This window comes from Oncorhynchus masou, chromosome 3, assembly GCF_036934945.1.
Source record: "Oncorhynchus masou masou isolate Uvic2021 chromosome 3, UVic_Omas_1.1, whole genome shotgun sequence".
In the NCBI taxonomy this organism is placed as follows: Eukaryota; Metazoa; Chordata; class Actinopteri; order Salmoniformes; family Salmonidae; genus Oncorhynchus; species Oncorhynchus masou.
This window is the reverse complement of record NC_088214.1, coordinates 49,618,728-49,633,026: the sequence shown is the minus strand read 5'-3', so window position 1 is coordinate 49,633,026 and position 14,299 is coordinate 49,618,728. Positions and strand designations below refer to the sequence as shown.

At 42.6% G+C, this 14,299-nt stretch overlaps 1 protein-coding gene across 1 annotated transcript in view; it reads left to right on the top strand.

The window, feature by feature from the left end:
- Nucleotides 1–4,824: 4,824 nt before the first annotated feature.
- The window catches only part of LOC135518350 (cadherin-7-like), a 113,046-nt gene continuing 103,571 nt past the window's right edge, over nucleotides 4,825–14,299 (top strand). Inside the window, exon 1 of the mRNA XM_064943468.1 lies at nucleotides 4,825–5,067. Coding sequence (XP_064799540.1) covers nucleotides 4,825–5,067 — 243 coding nt within the window. The remainder of the gene's footprint in view (nucleotides 5,068–14,299) is intronic.

The window sequence follows — 14,299 nt, the reverse complement described above, 5'->3', positions numbered from 1 at the left end:
GAGTTGTGCAGACTCGGGACAACTGAGCTTTGGAGTAGTACGCAGATTTAAAGAGGAGTCTGTAATTTGCTTTCTAATGATCATGATCTTTTTCTCAAAGAAGTTCATGAATTTCTTACTGCTGAAGTGAAAGCCATCCTCTCTTGGGGAATGCTGCTTTTTAGTTAGCTTTGCGACAGTATCAAAATGAAACTTCAGTTCTTATTTTCCTCAATTGAGTTGGAAAAATAGGATGATCGAGCAGCAGTGAGGGCTCTTCGGTACTGCATGGTACTGTCTTTCCAAGCTAGTTGGAAGACTTCCAGTTTGGTGTGGTGCCATTTCCGTTCCAATTTTCTGGAAGCTTGCTTCAGAAGCTTGCTTCAGAGCACGGTTATTTTCTGTATACCAGGGAGCTAGTATCTTATTACAAATGTTTTTAGGGGTGCAACTGCATCTAGGGTATTGCGTAAGGTTAAATTTAGATCCTCGGTTAGGTGGTTAACTGATTTTTGTCCTCTGACGTCCGTGGGTAAGCAGAGGGAGTCTGGAATGGCATCAAGGAATCTCTGGGTTGTCTGAGAATTTGTAGCATGACTTTTGATGTTCCTTGGTTAGGGTCTGAGCAGATTATTTGTTGTGATTGCAAAAGTAATAAAATGGTGGTCCGATAGTCCAGGATTACGAGGAAACATTAAATCCACAACATTTATTCCATTGGACAAAACTAGGTCCAGTGTATGACTGTGACAGTGAGTAGGTCCAGAGACATGTTGGACAAAACTCACTGAGTCGATGATGGCTCCGAATGCCTTTTGGAGTAGGTCTGTGGACTCCATGTGAATATTACAATCACAAAAAAATTGAATATTATCTGCTATGACTACAAGGTCCGATAGGAATTCAGGGAACTCAGTGAGGAATGCTGTATATGGCCCAGGAGGCCTGTAAACAGTAGCTATAAAAAGTGATTGAGTAGGCTGCATAGATTTCATGACTAGAAGCTCAAAAGACGAAAACGTCAGCTTTTTTTGTAAATTGAAATTTGCTATTGTAAATGTTAGCAACAACTTCTGCCTTTGCGGGATGCACTAGTGTAACCAGGAGGTGAGGCCTCATTTAACACAGTAAATTCTTCAGGCTTAAGCCATGTTTCAATCAGGCCAATCCATCAAGATTATGATCAGTGATTAGTTCATTGACTATAACTGCCTTTGAAGTGAGTGATCTAACATTAAGTAGCCCTATTTTGAGATGTGAGGTATCACGATCTCTTTTAATAATGGCAGGAATGGAGGAGGTCTTTATTCTAGTGTGATTGCTAAGGCAAACATCGCCATGTTTCGTTTTGCCCAACCTAGGTCGAGGCACAGACAAGGTCTCAATGGGGATAGCTGAGCTGACTACACTGACTGTGCTAGTGGCAGACTCCACTAAGCTGGCAGGCTGGCTAACAGCCTGCTGCCTGGCCTGCACCCTATTTCATTGTGGAGCTAGAGGAGTTAGAGCCCTGTCTATGTTGATAGATAAGATGAGAGCACCCCTCCAGCTAGGAGGGAGTCCGTCACTCCTCAACAGGCCAGGCTTGGTCCTGTTTGTGGGTGAGTCCCAGAAAGAGGGCCAATTATCTACAAATTATTTCTTTTGGGAGGGGCAGAAAACAGTTTTCAACCAGCAATTGAATTGTGTGAGACTGCTGTAGAGCTCAACACTCCCCGGGAGGGGGCCAGAGACAATTACTGGATGCCGACACATATTTCTTGCTGGTTTACAGGCTGAAGTTATGCTGCGCTTGGTGACCGCTGACTGTTTCATCCTAACATTGTTGGTGCCGACGTGGATAACAATATCTCTATACTCTCTACACTCGCCAGTTTTAGCTTTAGCCAGCACCATCTTCAGATTAGCCTTAACGTCGGTAGCCCTGCCCCCTGGTAAACAGTGTATGATTGCTGGATGATTCGTTTTAAGTCTAATACTAATGTAATGGTAATGGAGTCGCCAATGACTAGGGTTTTTAATTTGTCAGAGCTAATGGTGGGAAGCTTCGGCATCTCAGACCTTGTAGCGGGAGGAGTAGAGACCAGAAAAGGCTCGGCCTCAGACTCTGACTCACTGCTTAATGGGAAGAATCGGTTGAAGGTTTCTGTCGGCTGAATGAGCGACACCGGTTGAGCATTCCTACAGCATTTCCCTCCAGAAGCCATGAGAAAGTTGTCCGGCTGCGGGGACCGTGTGTCACGTCCTAACCTTAGTTATCTTTGTTTTCTTTATTATTTTGGTTAGGTCAGGGTGTGACGAGGGTGGTATGTGTGTTTTTGGCTTGTCTAGGGTTTTTTGTATACCTATGGGTTTTGGTATTGTCTAGGTAAATGTAGGTCTCTGGTGGCCTGAATTGGTTCCCAATCAGAGACAGCTGTTTATCGTTGTCGCTGATTGGGGATCCTATTTAGTTTGCCATTTTCCATTTTGGTTTGGTGGGTTATTGTCTATGTGTAGTTGCATGTCAGCACTCGTGTTTATAGCGTCACGGTCGTTTTGTTAGTTTGTTTAGTGTTCTTCGTGTAAATAAAGAAGAATATTCTGTTCACGCTGCCCCTTGGTCTCGTCATTATGGCGAACACGACACCGTGCGAGGGGATTTGTACCAACGTTACTATCTGTACTTACTTTTGACACTGTTTTCATCCATTTCTACACTGAAATTACCCTTGACTAATGATTGCGTCTGAAGCTGGGCTTGCAGCACAGCTATCCTCGCCTTAAGGTGATCGTTCTCCTATATATTATGAGTACAGCGACTGCATTTAGAAGGCATCATGTTAATGTTACTACTTAGCTTCTGCTGTTGTAAGTCCTGATGAACCATGTCCAGATAAAGCGTCTGGAGTGAAAAAATTGAATGAAAAAAAAGTTGAGTGTGGGGAAAAAACTAAAAATATAAATGGTAATTAAAAAGTAAAAAACGTAAAGCTGTCTGGTAGCTAAGTAAGGTTGGCAACAAAACGCACAGTAACACTTAAACAAGTCTGCAAGTTGTGACCTGAAATGAGGGAAAAACAGTGTGGATTCCATCAGTATTTACCAACTTCAGGTACCTTTTGTAGTTACCGGAACTTAAATATATTCATCTCGGTAGAAACTATGTCATGGTGTTACTTGTGTTATTATTGCTTACAGAGGTGTCATGCCCTTCCAAGGTGCACCACTTAGGAAAGATATGCTAGGCAGGACATTAGATATTGTAGTGTGTGCAAACTGTGCCATCAGTGGAGGAGGATAGAAAGTGTTGAGTGACACACAGCATATGATTTGATTTTAGCTGCCGATGATTGACAGGACTCACAGGAAGTAAATTTGTAAATTAATTTAATCAAGCTATGTAGCCTATTTATTCCTTCTTGATGAATAAATTATTATAAAGTGTTTTGTTGTTTCCATATAATACTAGCCACCTAGCAATTATTTAGCTAGCCAGCTAAATAGGTTCCCAATCGTCTAACCTCATAACCAGCTACCAAGCCATTTTAGGCTATTAATCAAGTAAAAGTATTTTGTCTAACTATCTTAGCTGGCATACTTGAGGGCAAAGTTGCAAGACTTTAGAAAATACAAAAATTGCTTTCATTCTTAGGTTATGATACTATATACCAGACATAAATGTTTGTAAAAAACAGAGTCAAAGTCCTCGTCCCCACTGAAATCTAATTATCATAAGAAAAAAATCCCCATAAAAATCTGTACATTTTAGCTAGAGATATCAGTTATTTTTCTCAATCCACAGCATTCGCTGGTTTCTCACTTCTGCATCTGCGGTGCATGGTGACAGAGCTAGAGCTCTTCTCACAAAATCGTATGTAGTGTCCAAACTGTTTTGTCCTCTCTATGGAAAGATGAGACTCTCGCAAACACGACGGTATTCTCCATGTTGCTCTTACGACCCCCACAAGCTTCTTAGAACTCGTCTGAATTCAGTACAACTGATCTGCCAACTTCTGTCTATAGAATCCAAACAGTTTGGGCTGTACGCTAATATGACCCCTCTGTGGAAACGTGAGACTTTCACAAACACGTACACGCCCACAGGCCTCACAAGACTCGTCTGAAAAATGTTATGGAAGTACTGTTCAGTGCCAAAAATAAGGGATTAAATACGACAACAACAAAAAATACAAAAAAAATATTACAAATATTTCCTGATCTTTCTTATAACTCTAGGACAGACATTTCAGAACAGATTTTGTTTTGATTTGTTTGTGGGACTATCTGCTGTTCTGTGTAGTGAATTTGTTATTCAATGCATTTGTATGGGCTAATAGCAGTAAGGCCACACATTTTTTAAATCAAATAAATGTTTTATATTTTGGGGGGATACTTCGAGGGGTCTTACAATTAAAAATCAAATAGTTAAATGATCCTACATTGACAAATGCTAAATTCTATGGAGAAACAAATGAATGGGTGCATGTTATCCCCGAATGCTTGTTATCATACATGTAAGCCTTGGCATGAGAATTTTCATCCAATGTTGAATCTCTCTCTCCACCTCACCTTCTTTTCCTTCCTTTCTCTCCCTCCACCCTCTCTCTTTCTTTCTGATAGGCTCCAATTATTCATTGTGCTCAGAAGACCATTCTGCTGCAGTAGCCGTTTTCTGACTCCTTGACAACCAACAATAACTATCCCCCGTCTGTCTGCTGAAGGATACACTTGCTCATTAAACAAACGACACCTGCACTGTGGTGTTGCTTCTGTTGAACCCCAAAATTCACCCTGTGGATGGTTGACAACATTTCTTCTTGAGTCTTTCGCAGTTCATTTTCACCCCAAAAAATGTGTATCGTAATGATGAGACTGAACTGTTCCCCCATGTGGAGTGTGGTTAGCCTTTTGGCTTTGTTGCTATTACCACTTTGGGAGATGGGCTGCTCTGGCCTGAGCTTTAACTCAGTGCCCCTGCCGCCGGTCGGGACATACCAAAGAAGCTGCGAAGGGGGGGCACACCACAGGCAGAGGCGCAGTTGGGTGTGGAACCAGTTCTTCGTGCTGGAGGAGTACACAGGGGACGAGCCACTCTACGTGGGCAAGGTAAGAATTTATCTCTCAACTGGGTTCTCTCTCAGCTGTGCATTTATACAGGGAACCGGCGGATGTGTGACTTTCCTAATATGGACACAATATTGTTGGATTCGGTGAAGGGGAGAAAAGATGCTGAGTACAAGATGATCAAAATGTCTTGACCCAACTATGACTGGAGTAAATGCTACTTGTGTTATCCAATACTTATGTACCTGTTTATGCATTTGTTAAAGATGTGAGTTCACAGGAAGGATTTAGGAGCAACAGAGAACATTTTGCCTTTCAGAGAGTCTCTGTGTCTCAGGTCTTCTTCCATCTCCATTAGATGCTCTTGTGTAGAAACCTTTTAATAAAGAGTGCATGAAGAGCACAATGGTTTTCAATTGCATGTTTACTTCAGGGGTTTATTTAGTGAGATGAAACCTTCAGAAGGTTGCCGATAGAAATAAATAGAGCTTACTTTATTCTATAATTCTACTTAACAATCATGTCTGTTCTTAAAAAAAGGGCTTTCTATCTGAACATTCTGTACCTTTGCAGCCTCCTGAACAGGCCAGTGGTGTCCACGTATGCCTCCTGCTTAAGGTCTGAGAAGAATTATAGGTTTTGATAGGGCACCTCCAAGATGGAGTAGTGGATGGATCATAAATTAGTCATACAATTTGATCTGATCTTTATCTTAGTCACAACAATAGACAAACAGTGTGCTTACAATAATTTGTGTGTTATTAGTTTATTTTTCTTGTCTATATTGAATACATAATTTAAACATTCACAGTGTAGGTTGGAAAAAGGTTTGTGAACCCCAAGGCTAATTACTTTTCCAAAAGCTAATTGGAGTCAGGAGTCAGCTAACCTGGAGTCAAATCAATGAGACGAGATTGAAGATGTTGGTTAGAGCTGCCCTGCCCTATGAAAAACACTCACAAAATTTGAGTTTGCTATTCACAAGAAGCATTGCCTGATGTGAACCATTCCTCGAACAAAAGAGTTCTCAGAAGACCTAATATTAAGGATTGTTGACTTGCAAAAAGCTGGAAAGGGTTACAAAAATATCTCTAAAAGCCTTGATGTTCATCAGTCCACGGTAAGACACATTGTCTATAAATGGAGAAAGTTCAGCACTGATGCTTCTCCCTAGGAGTGACCGTCCTGCAAAGATGACTGCAAGAGCACAGCGCAGAATGCTCAATGAGGTTAAGAAGAATCCCAGAGTGTCAGCTAAAGACTTACATAAATCTCTGGAACATGCTAACATCTCTGTTGACGAATCTACAATACTTAAAACAAGAATGGTGTTCATGGGAGGAAACCACGGAAGAAGCCACTGCTGTCCAAAAAAAACATTGCTGCACATCTGAAGTTTGCAAAAGAGCACCTGGATGTTCCACAGCGCTTCTGGAAAAATATTTTGTGTACAGATAAACACTAAAGTTGAGTTGTTTGGAAGGAACAAACAACACTATGTGTGGAGAAAAAAAGGCACTGCACACCTACATCAAAACCTCATCCCACCTGTAAAGTATGAGGGGGGAGCATCATGGTTTGGGGCTGCGTAAGGGCCTGGACAGCTTGCTATCATCGACGGAAAAATGAATTCCCAAGTTTATCAAGACATTTTGCATTAAGCCTACCAGTGGTTTGTCTCAGCTCATTTTCCCCAGTCGCTCTTTCTCGTCCTCCTGGTTTTTGACCCTTGCCTGTCCTGACCAGGTACCTGCTCGCCTGAACACTCTGCCTGTCCCCGACCTGAGCTGGCCTGCCATCCTGTACCTTTGTTCCACCTCTGGATTACCGAACTCTGCCTGACCTGACCCTGTGCTTGCCTGTCGTCCTGTAACTTGTCCTCTACTCTACTACTCTATTATCGACCCCTGCCTAATTGTATCAAAGAGGCCTCTCGAATGCGAGCGTGTACATCCTCTCATTTGATACTCGACCTAGTCAAATAATCGCTGACAGTTCATTGCGATCGAAAGTTTCCTTTCTCTTTCAAATGCTTTCAGTATTTAAACAGATCTTGTATGTTGATGGCAGGGGCATACTGTGACAGCCCTGAATTTTTCTGAACCATTTCAGTGCTTCTCCTTCCAATAGGGCGCTTTCCCTTTAATTCCCAATTAAATAGCCAGCATCAGCTGCGCAAAAGTGGGGTTGTGAAGAAGAGGTGAATGAGGATGTGTTCATCCCTCAGTTCCGAAACTTCTCTATTCCGTTTGTTTTGTAGTCTAATAGAGTTTACCCAGGATCGGATCCACTCTTTGCTTCCGTGGACTACACCTCTTCGTTCTTCGTGGTCTTTCTCTGCTGGAGATCTGTTGGCGGACCGGATCCACTCTTTGCGTCCGTGGACTACACCTCTCTGTTCTCCGTGGTCTTTCTCCGCTGGAGATCTGTTGGCGGACCGGATCCACTCTTTTCGTCCGTGGACTACACCTTTCTGTTCTTTGTGGCCTTTCTCCGCTTGAGATCTGTTGGCGGACCGGATCCACTCTTTGCGTCCGTGAACTACACCTTTCCGTTCTTCGTGGTCTTTCTCCACTGGAGATCTGTTGGCGGACAGGATCCACTCTTTGCGTCCGTGGACTACACCTCTCTGTTCTTCGTGGCCTTCCTCCACTGGAGATCTGTTGGCGGACAGGATCCACTCTTTGCGTCCGTGGACTACACCTCTCTGTTCTTTGTGGCCTTTCTCCGCTTGAGATCTGTTGGCGGACCGGATCCACTCTTTGCGTCCGTGGACTACACCTCTCTGTTCTTCGTGGCCTTTCTCCGCTGGAGATCTGTTGGATTGTCTGACTGACCGTCTGACTGCAACTTTTTGTATACGGTATTTCATTTGTTTTGATGTCATGTATACTGTGATGATTCATGTAGTTAGTTGTAGTTGAGGACTTAGTAAGAGTTGATACTCTTTATAGTTGTGTGGTAAAATAATTGTCATAATGATTGTATGACTTGATACTGGGTGTACGTTATACTTGTAGGAACGGACAAACATTGCGTGACTAAGGTCACTTGAGTTCCCTGAACTCCTTTACCGGGCTGGACTCTTACCAGGCTGGACTTTTAGGCCCGACGTACAGGAACCAGAACTCATTGTGTTATATTATTATGTGTGTGTAATCATGTATGTTGATAATACAACCCACGCAAAAGAATAGTTGTTTTAAGGGTTTATGAAAAGTTTATTTCCGTCCTGACTTTTACACAAGTCCTTTTGTATTGGTTTAGATTTGACTGACTAGATGAGACTCATTCCCATCTCCCTGGACCTCTGACAGTCTCTATGGGTGTGCCACAGGGTTCAATTCTCGGCTGACTCTCTTTTCTGTATACATCAATGATGTTGCTCTTGCTGTTGGTGATTCTCTGATCCACCTCTACGCAGACGACACCATTCTGTATACTTCTGGCACCTCCTTGGACACTGTGTTAACTAACCTCCAGACGAGCTTCAATGCCATACAACTTTCCTTCCGTGGCCTCCAACTGCTCTTAAACGCAAGTAAAACTAAATGCATGCTTTTCAATCGATCGCTGCCCGCACCTGCTCGCCTGTCCAGCATCACTTCACAGGACTCTTCTCAGGCTCTGACTTAGAATACGTGGACTATGTGGACTACAAATACCTGGGTGTCTGGTTAGACTGTAAACTCTCCTTCCAGACTCACATTAAGCATCTCCAATCCAAAATTACATCTAGAATCGGCTTGCTATATTGCAACAAAGCATCCTTCACTCATGCTGTCAAACATACCCTCGTAAAACTGACCATCCTACCGATCCTCGACTTCGGTGATGTCATCTATAAAATAGCCTCCAACACTCTACTCAACAAACTGGATGCAGTCTATCACATTGCCATCCGTTTTGTCACCAAAGCCCCATACACTACCCACCATTGCGCCATGTACGCTCTCGTTGGTTGGCCCTCGCTTCATACTCGTCACCAAACCCACTGGCTATAGGTTATCTACAAGTCTCTGCTAGGTAAAGCCCCGCCTTATCTCAGCTCACTGGTCACCATAGCAGCACCCACTCGTAGCACGTGCTCCAGCAGGTATATCTCACTGGTCACTCCCAAAGCCAATTCCTCCTTTGGTCATCTTTTCTTCCAGTTCTCTGCTGCCCATGACTGGAACGAATTGCAAAAATCTCTGAAGCTGGAGACTCACATCTCCTTCACTAGCTTTAAGCACCAGCTGTCAGAGCAGTTTACAGATCACTGCACCTGTACTTAGCCTATCTGTAAACAGCCCATCTATCTACCTACCTCATCCCCATACTGCTATTTATTTATTTATTTTGCTCCTTTGCACCCCAGTATCTCTACCTGCACATTCATCTTCTGCCAATCTACCATTCCAGTGTTTAATTGCTATATTGTAATTACATCGCCAACATGGGCTATTTATTTCCTTAACTTACCTCATTTGCACTCACTGTATATAGACTTTTTTTCTACTGTATTATTGACTGTATGTTTTGTTTATTCCATGTGTAACTCTGTTGTTTTATGTGTCGAATTGCTACGCTTTATCTTGGCCAGGTCGCAGTTGCAAATGAGAACTTGTTCTCACCAACCTACCTGGTTAAATAAAGGTGAAATAAATAAAAAAATTCCCTCCCAAACCAAAAGGAGAAACTAATGTTTTCTCTGGTAGGCACAACCTACCTGGCACCCCTATAAATAATAACCTCAAGTCAAAACTGTTACAATACAGCGATGAACACATCTCTTTCGCTTGGGAATCCGAGATGTTGTTGGAACGCGTGTCTCTCATGGGGGTGAATGTACCGAGTGTTGCCTTACACGTAAATTAATCTTGATCATGCGGACAAGTGGGAGGACACCACCACAAAGCCATGAACGTAACCATTTGTGTGTCCTTAGTCTTTTCGGCACATATTAGCAGTGGTGGAAAAAGTACTAAATTGTCATACTTAAGTAAAAGTAGAGATACTTTCATAGAAAATGAAGGCACACATCTGCAAAAACTAAGCCATGGGGTCGAAGGAATTGTCCATAGAGCTCCGAGATAGGATTGTGTTGAGGCACAGATCTGGGGAAGGGTACCAAAAAATGTCTGCAGCATTGAAGGTCCCCAAGAAGACACTGGCTTCCGTCATTCTTTAATGGAAGAACCAAGACTCTTCCTAGAGCTGGCCGCTCATCCAAACTGAGCAATCGGGGAGAAGGGCCTTTGTCGGGGAGGTGATCAAGAATCCGATGGTCATTCTAACAGAGCTCCAGAGTTCCTGTGTGGAGATGGGATAACCTTCCAGAAGGAAAACCATCTCTGTAGCACTTCACCATTCAGGTATTTATGTTAGACTGGCCAGACGGAAGCCACTCCTCAGTAAAAGGCACATGATAGCCCACTTGTAGTTTGCCAAAAGGCCCCTAAAACACTCTCAGACCATGAGAAACAAGATTCTCTGGTCTGATGAAACCAAGATTAAACACTTTGGCCTGAATGCCAAGCATCAGGTCTGGAGGAACCCAGGCACCGCTCATCACCCGGCCAATACCATCCCTACGGTGAAGCATGGTGGTGGCAGCATCATGCTTTGGGGATGTTTTTCAGTCGCAGGGACTGGGAGACTCATCAGGATCGAGGAAAGATGAATGGAGCAAAGTACAGAGAGATCCTTGATAAAAACTTGCCCCAGAGCACTCCAGACCTCAGACTGGGGTGAAGGTTCACCATCCAATAGGTCATCAACTCTGAGTACACAGCCAAGACAAACCAAAAGTGGCTTTGGGGCAAGTCTCAATGTCCTTGAGTGATCAAGCCAGAGCATGAACTTGAACCAGATCGAACATCTCTGGAGAGACCGGAAAATAGCTGTGCAGCGACTCTCTCCATCCAACCTTACAGAGCTTGAGAGGATCTGCAGAGGAATGGCATAAACTCCCCAAATACAGGTGTGCCAAGTTTGTAGTGTCAAACCCAGGAAGACTTGAGGCTGTAATCACTGCCAAAGGTGCTTCAACAAAGTCCTGAGTAAAGAGTTTGAATACTTATGTAAATGTGATGTTACAGTTTTTTTTATACAAATGTGCAAAAATTTCGAAACCAGTTTTTGCTTTGTCGTTATGGGGTATTGTGTGTATATTGATGAGCAGGAAAAAACAATTTAGCAATTTTAGAATAAAAATATCCAAAACTTGGAACATCCCACAGAGGACCATTAAATCCATTATTAAAAACTGGAAAGAACTCAGTGAGGAACGCTGTTTATGGCCCAGGAGGCCTGTAAACAGTAGCTATAAAAAGTGATTGAGTAAGGCTGCGTAGATTTCATGACTAGAAGCTAAAAAGACGAAAACATTTTTTTTTATAAATTGAATTTTGCTATCGTAAATGTTAGCAACACCTCCGCATTTGCATGTTGTGTTAGCTAATCCAAGTTTATCTTTTTAAAAGGCTAATTGATCATTAGAAAACCCTTTTCAATTATGTTAGCACAGCTGAAAACTGTATATTGATTAAAGAAGCAATAAAACTGGCCTTGTTTAGACTAGTTGAGTATCTGGAGCATCAGCATTTGTGAGTCAGTCTATTTTTGTTCTGAGAAATAATGGCTATTCCATGCGAGAAATTGCCAAGAATCTGAAGATCTCGTACAATGATATGTACTACTCTCTTCACAGAACAGAGCAAATTTGTTCAAACCCGAATAGAAAGAGGAGTGGGAGACCCCGGTGCACAACTGAGCAAGAGGACATGGACATTAGGGTGTCTAGTTTGAGAAACAGACACCTCGCAAGTCCTCAACTGGCAGCTTCATTAAATAGTACCCGCAAAACACCAGCCTCAACTTCAAAGGTGAAGAGGCGACTCCAGGATTCTGGCCTTCTAGGCAGAGTTGCAAAGAAAAAGCCATATCTAAGACTGGCCAATAAAAATAAAATATTAATATGGGCAAAAGAACACAGAAACTGGAGAGAGGAACTCTGCCTAGAAGGTCAGCATCCCGGAGTCGCCTCTTCACTGTTGACGTTGAGACTTGTGTTTTGCGGGTTTTGCTTTTCTTTCAAAAATGTTGTACAGGTAACTAGTAACTGTAACTGATTACATTTAGAAAGTAACCTACCCAACCCTGGCTGCAGCCTTAATAAGACAGACAAAGCAGGGTTTGATATGTATGAGCATGGCAAGAGAATATTCAAGTCGCTGAGGAGGTTGTAGTTATTTACTGATACTTTAAGTCCACTGCCTCCAGTGCAATAGGCCTGAACTAAAATATTGCGGCATTCCATACGATTCCCCTTTAAGGGGATGGAGCGACCCACAGCATCCTGGCCTGAGCCAATCACATTTTCCCCTACCCTTCCCTTGTTTGCCGGATTTCTCCTGAGGAGAAGCCCTTTGAGTCCGGGTTTAATTGGAGGAGATCCTTTGCAGTCGAGGAGGAGAACGTTCGCCAGGAGCGTCATTGAATCTACTGGGCCGCTGCTGCAGTCTATTACCATTTCCTGTTTACCACGCAGCCCCAAAAAAACTGACATGCACTTCACCTCCCAAGGTGAAGTACATTCTCTTTGGTGTGATTTTGAATATGTGTTTATTAATGAAATGCAATTCCAGGGCTTTTAATCTGTATCTCCCAGCCTCTGGGCTGCTCCATGGCCATTTTTCAGGGCAGGAGGTGAAAGTCATCAGGTTGGCAATCACCAGTGCTTTCTCCTGGCTCGCGTTCAAGCGACACCACAACAGCTATTCTCACCGAGACCACACACACACACACACACACACACACACACACACACACACACACACACACACACACACACACACACACACACACACACACACACACACACACACACACACACACACACACACACACACAGAAACAAACACACACTAATTATGGAGAAAATGAATAGTCTGGCTTTCATACAATTATGTAGATGGTCTGGTGACTGTGGCATGAACATCTCTTTTCATTCAAGCCAGCAGAGCTCTTTATGTGCTGAAAACGATATGAGCAGACATCTCTGATTCTAATGAAGATGATAAAAGGAAAAAAGCTCTCGATTTCTCTTGAATGGAGCAGTACCACAAAGTAATACAATACAATTTGCATTTATATAGCTAACACTCTTGATGCGTTCATTCATTCACCCCCCAAAATGTAACTTAATTAAAAAGGGAAAGGAGTTTCTGGCAATGAGACTGAAAACATATGAGTCAATCCAAAGCTATCAAATTCCTTTCCGATCCTCAAAAAACCAGACCTGGGTTGAAATACTATAAGAAATTAATCAAAGATTTTGAATGGTTGCTTTAGCCTGCCTGGGGTGCTAAATTGACAGGGTTTTGCGAATAATCTATTAGTTCCATTGCATCAGGCAAGCTCAATCAAGCCCAGCTTAATTTGAAATTGTTTAAATAGTATTTGAACACAGGTCAGCTAAGAACCTGGTGGTGAGTTGGGGTAATTGTATTGGATCTTTCAAATATTGGCATTCAAAATTACCATAGGAATTCTGTCGTGTCTTTTTAAGGATGAGAGACTCTCCAACAGACAGAAAAATAAATTATTAAATGTGGTGGTGCTTCTCCTCCACCTGAGCACAGAGCAGAGGGAGGCAGCGGGAGCCAAAGTGAGACGATGACAGGAGGCCCTGAAATATGAAGCATTCTTTCTTCTCGCCATCTCTCTTTCTTCTTCTATGGGCCTTTCTCTTTCTCTCTCTGTCTGAAACTCTTTCTCAGGGTTGCTTTCTCACTCTTGCTTTCTCTCTCTGTCCCTCTCCTCCACAACACAATAAACTGAGAAGTTATATTCCAGGGTATTTCTAAGGCACAAAGGATTCAGATGCTTGCTGTATACACAGATGCATCAAACAAATAGAATCAGGATCTGTGTTTGAATACATGACAGTGCTGATGGAAAGCATATACTTTGCAATGAAATATAGTTGACGGCGGAACCTTACATACACTTAGGTTGTCATTAAAACTTGTTTTTCAACCCTTCCACAAATGTCTTGTTAACTATAGTTTTGGCAAGTGGGTTAGGACATCTACTTTGTGCATGACACAAGTCATTTTTCCAACAATTGTTTACAGATTATTTCACTTATAATTCACTGTATCACAATTCCAGTGGGTGATAAGTTTACATACACTACGTTGACTGTGCCTTTCAATGGCTTGGAAAATTCCAGAAAATTATTTCATGGCTTTAGAAGCTTCTGATATTGTTTGAGTCAATTGGTAGT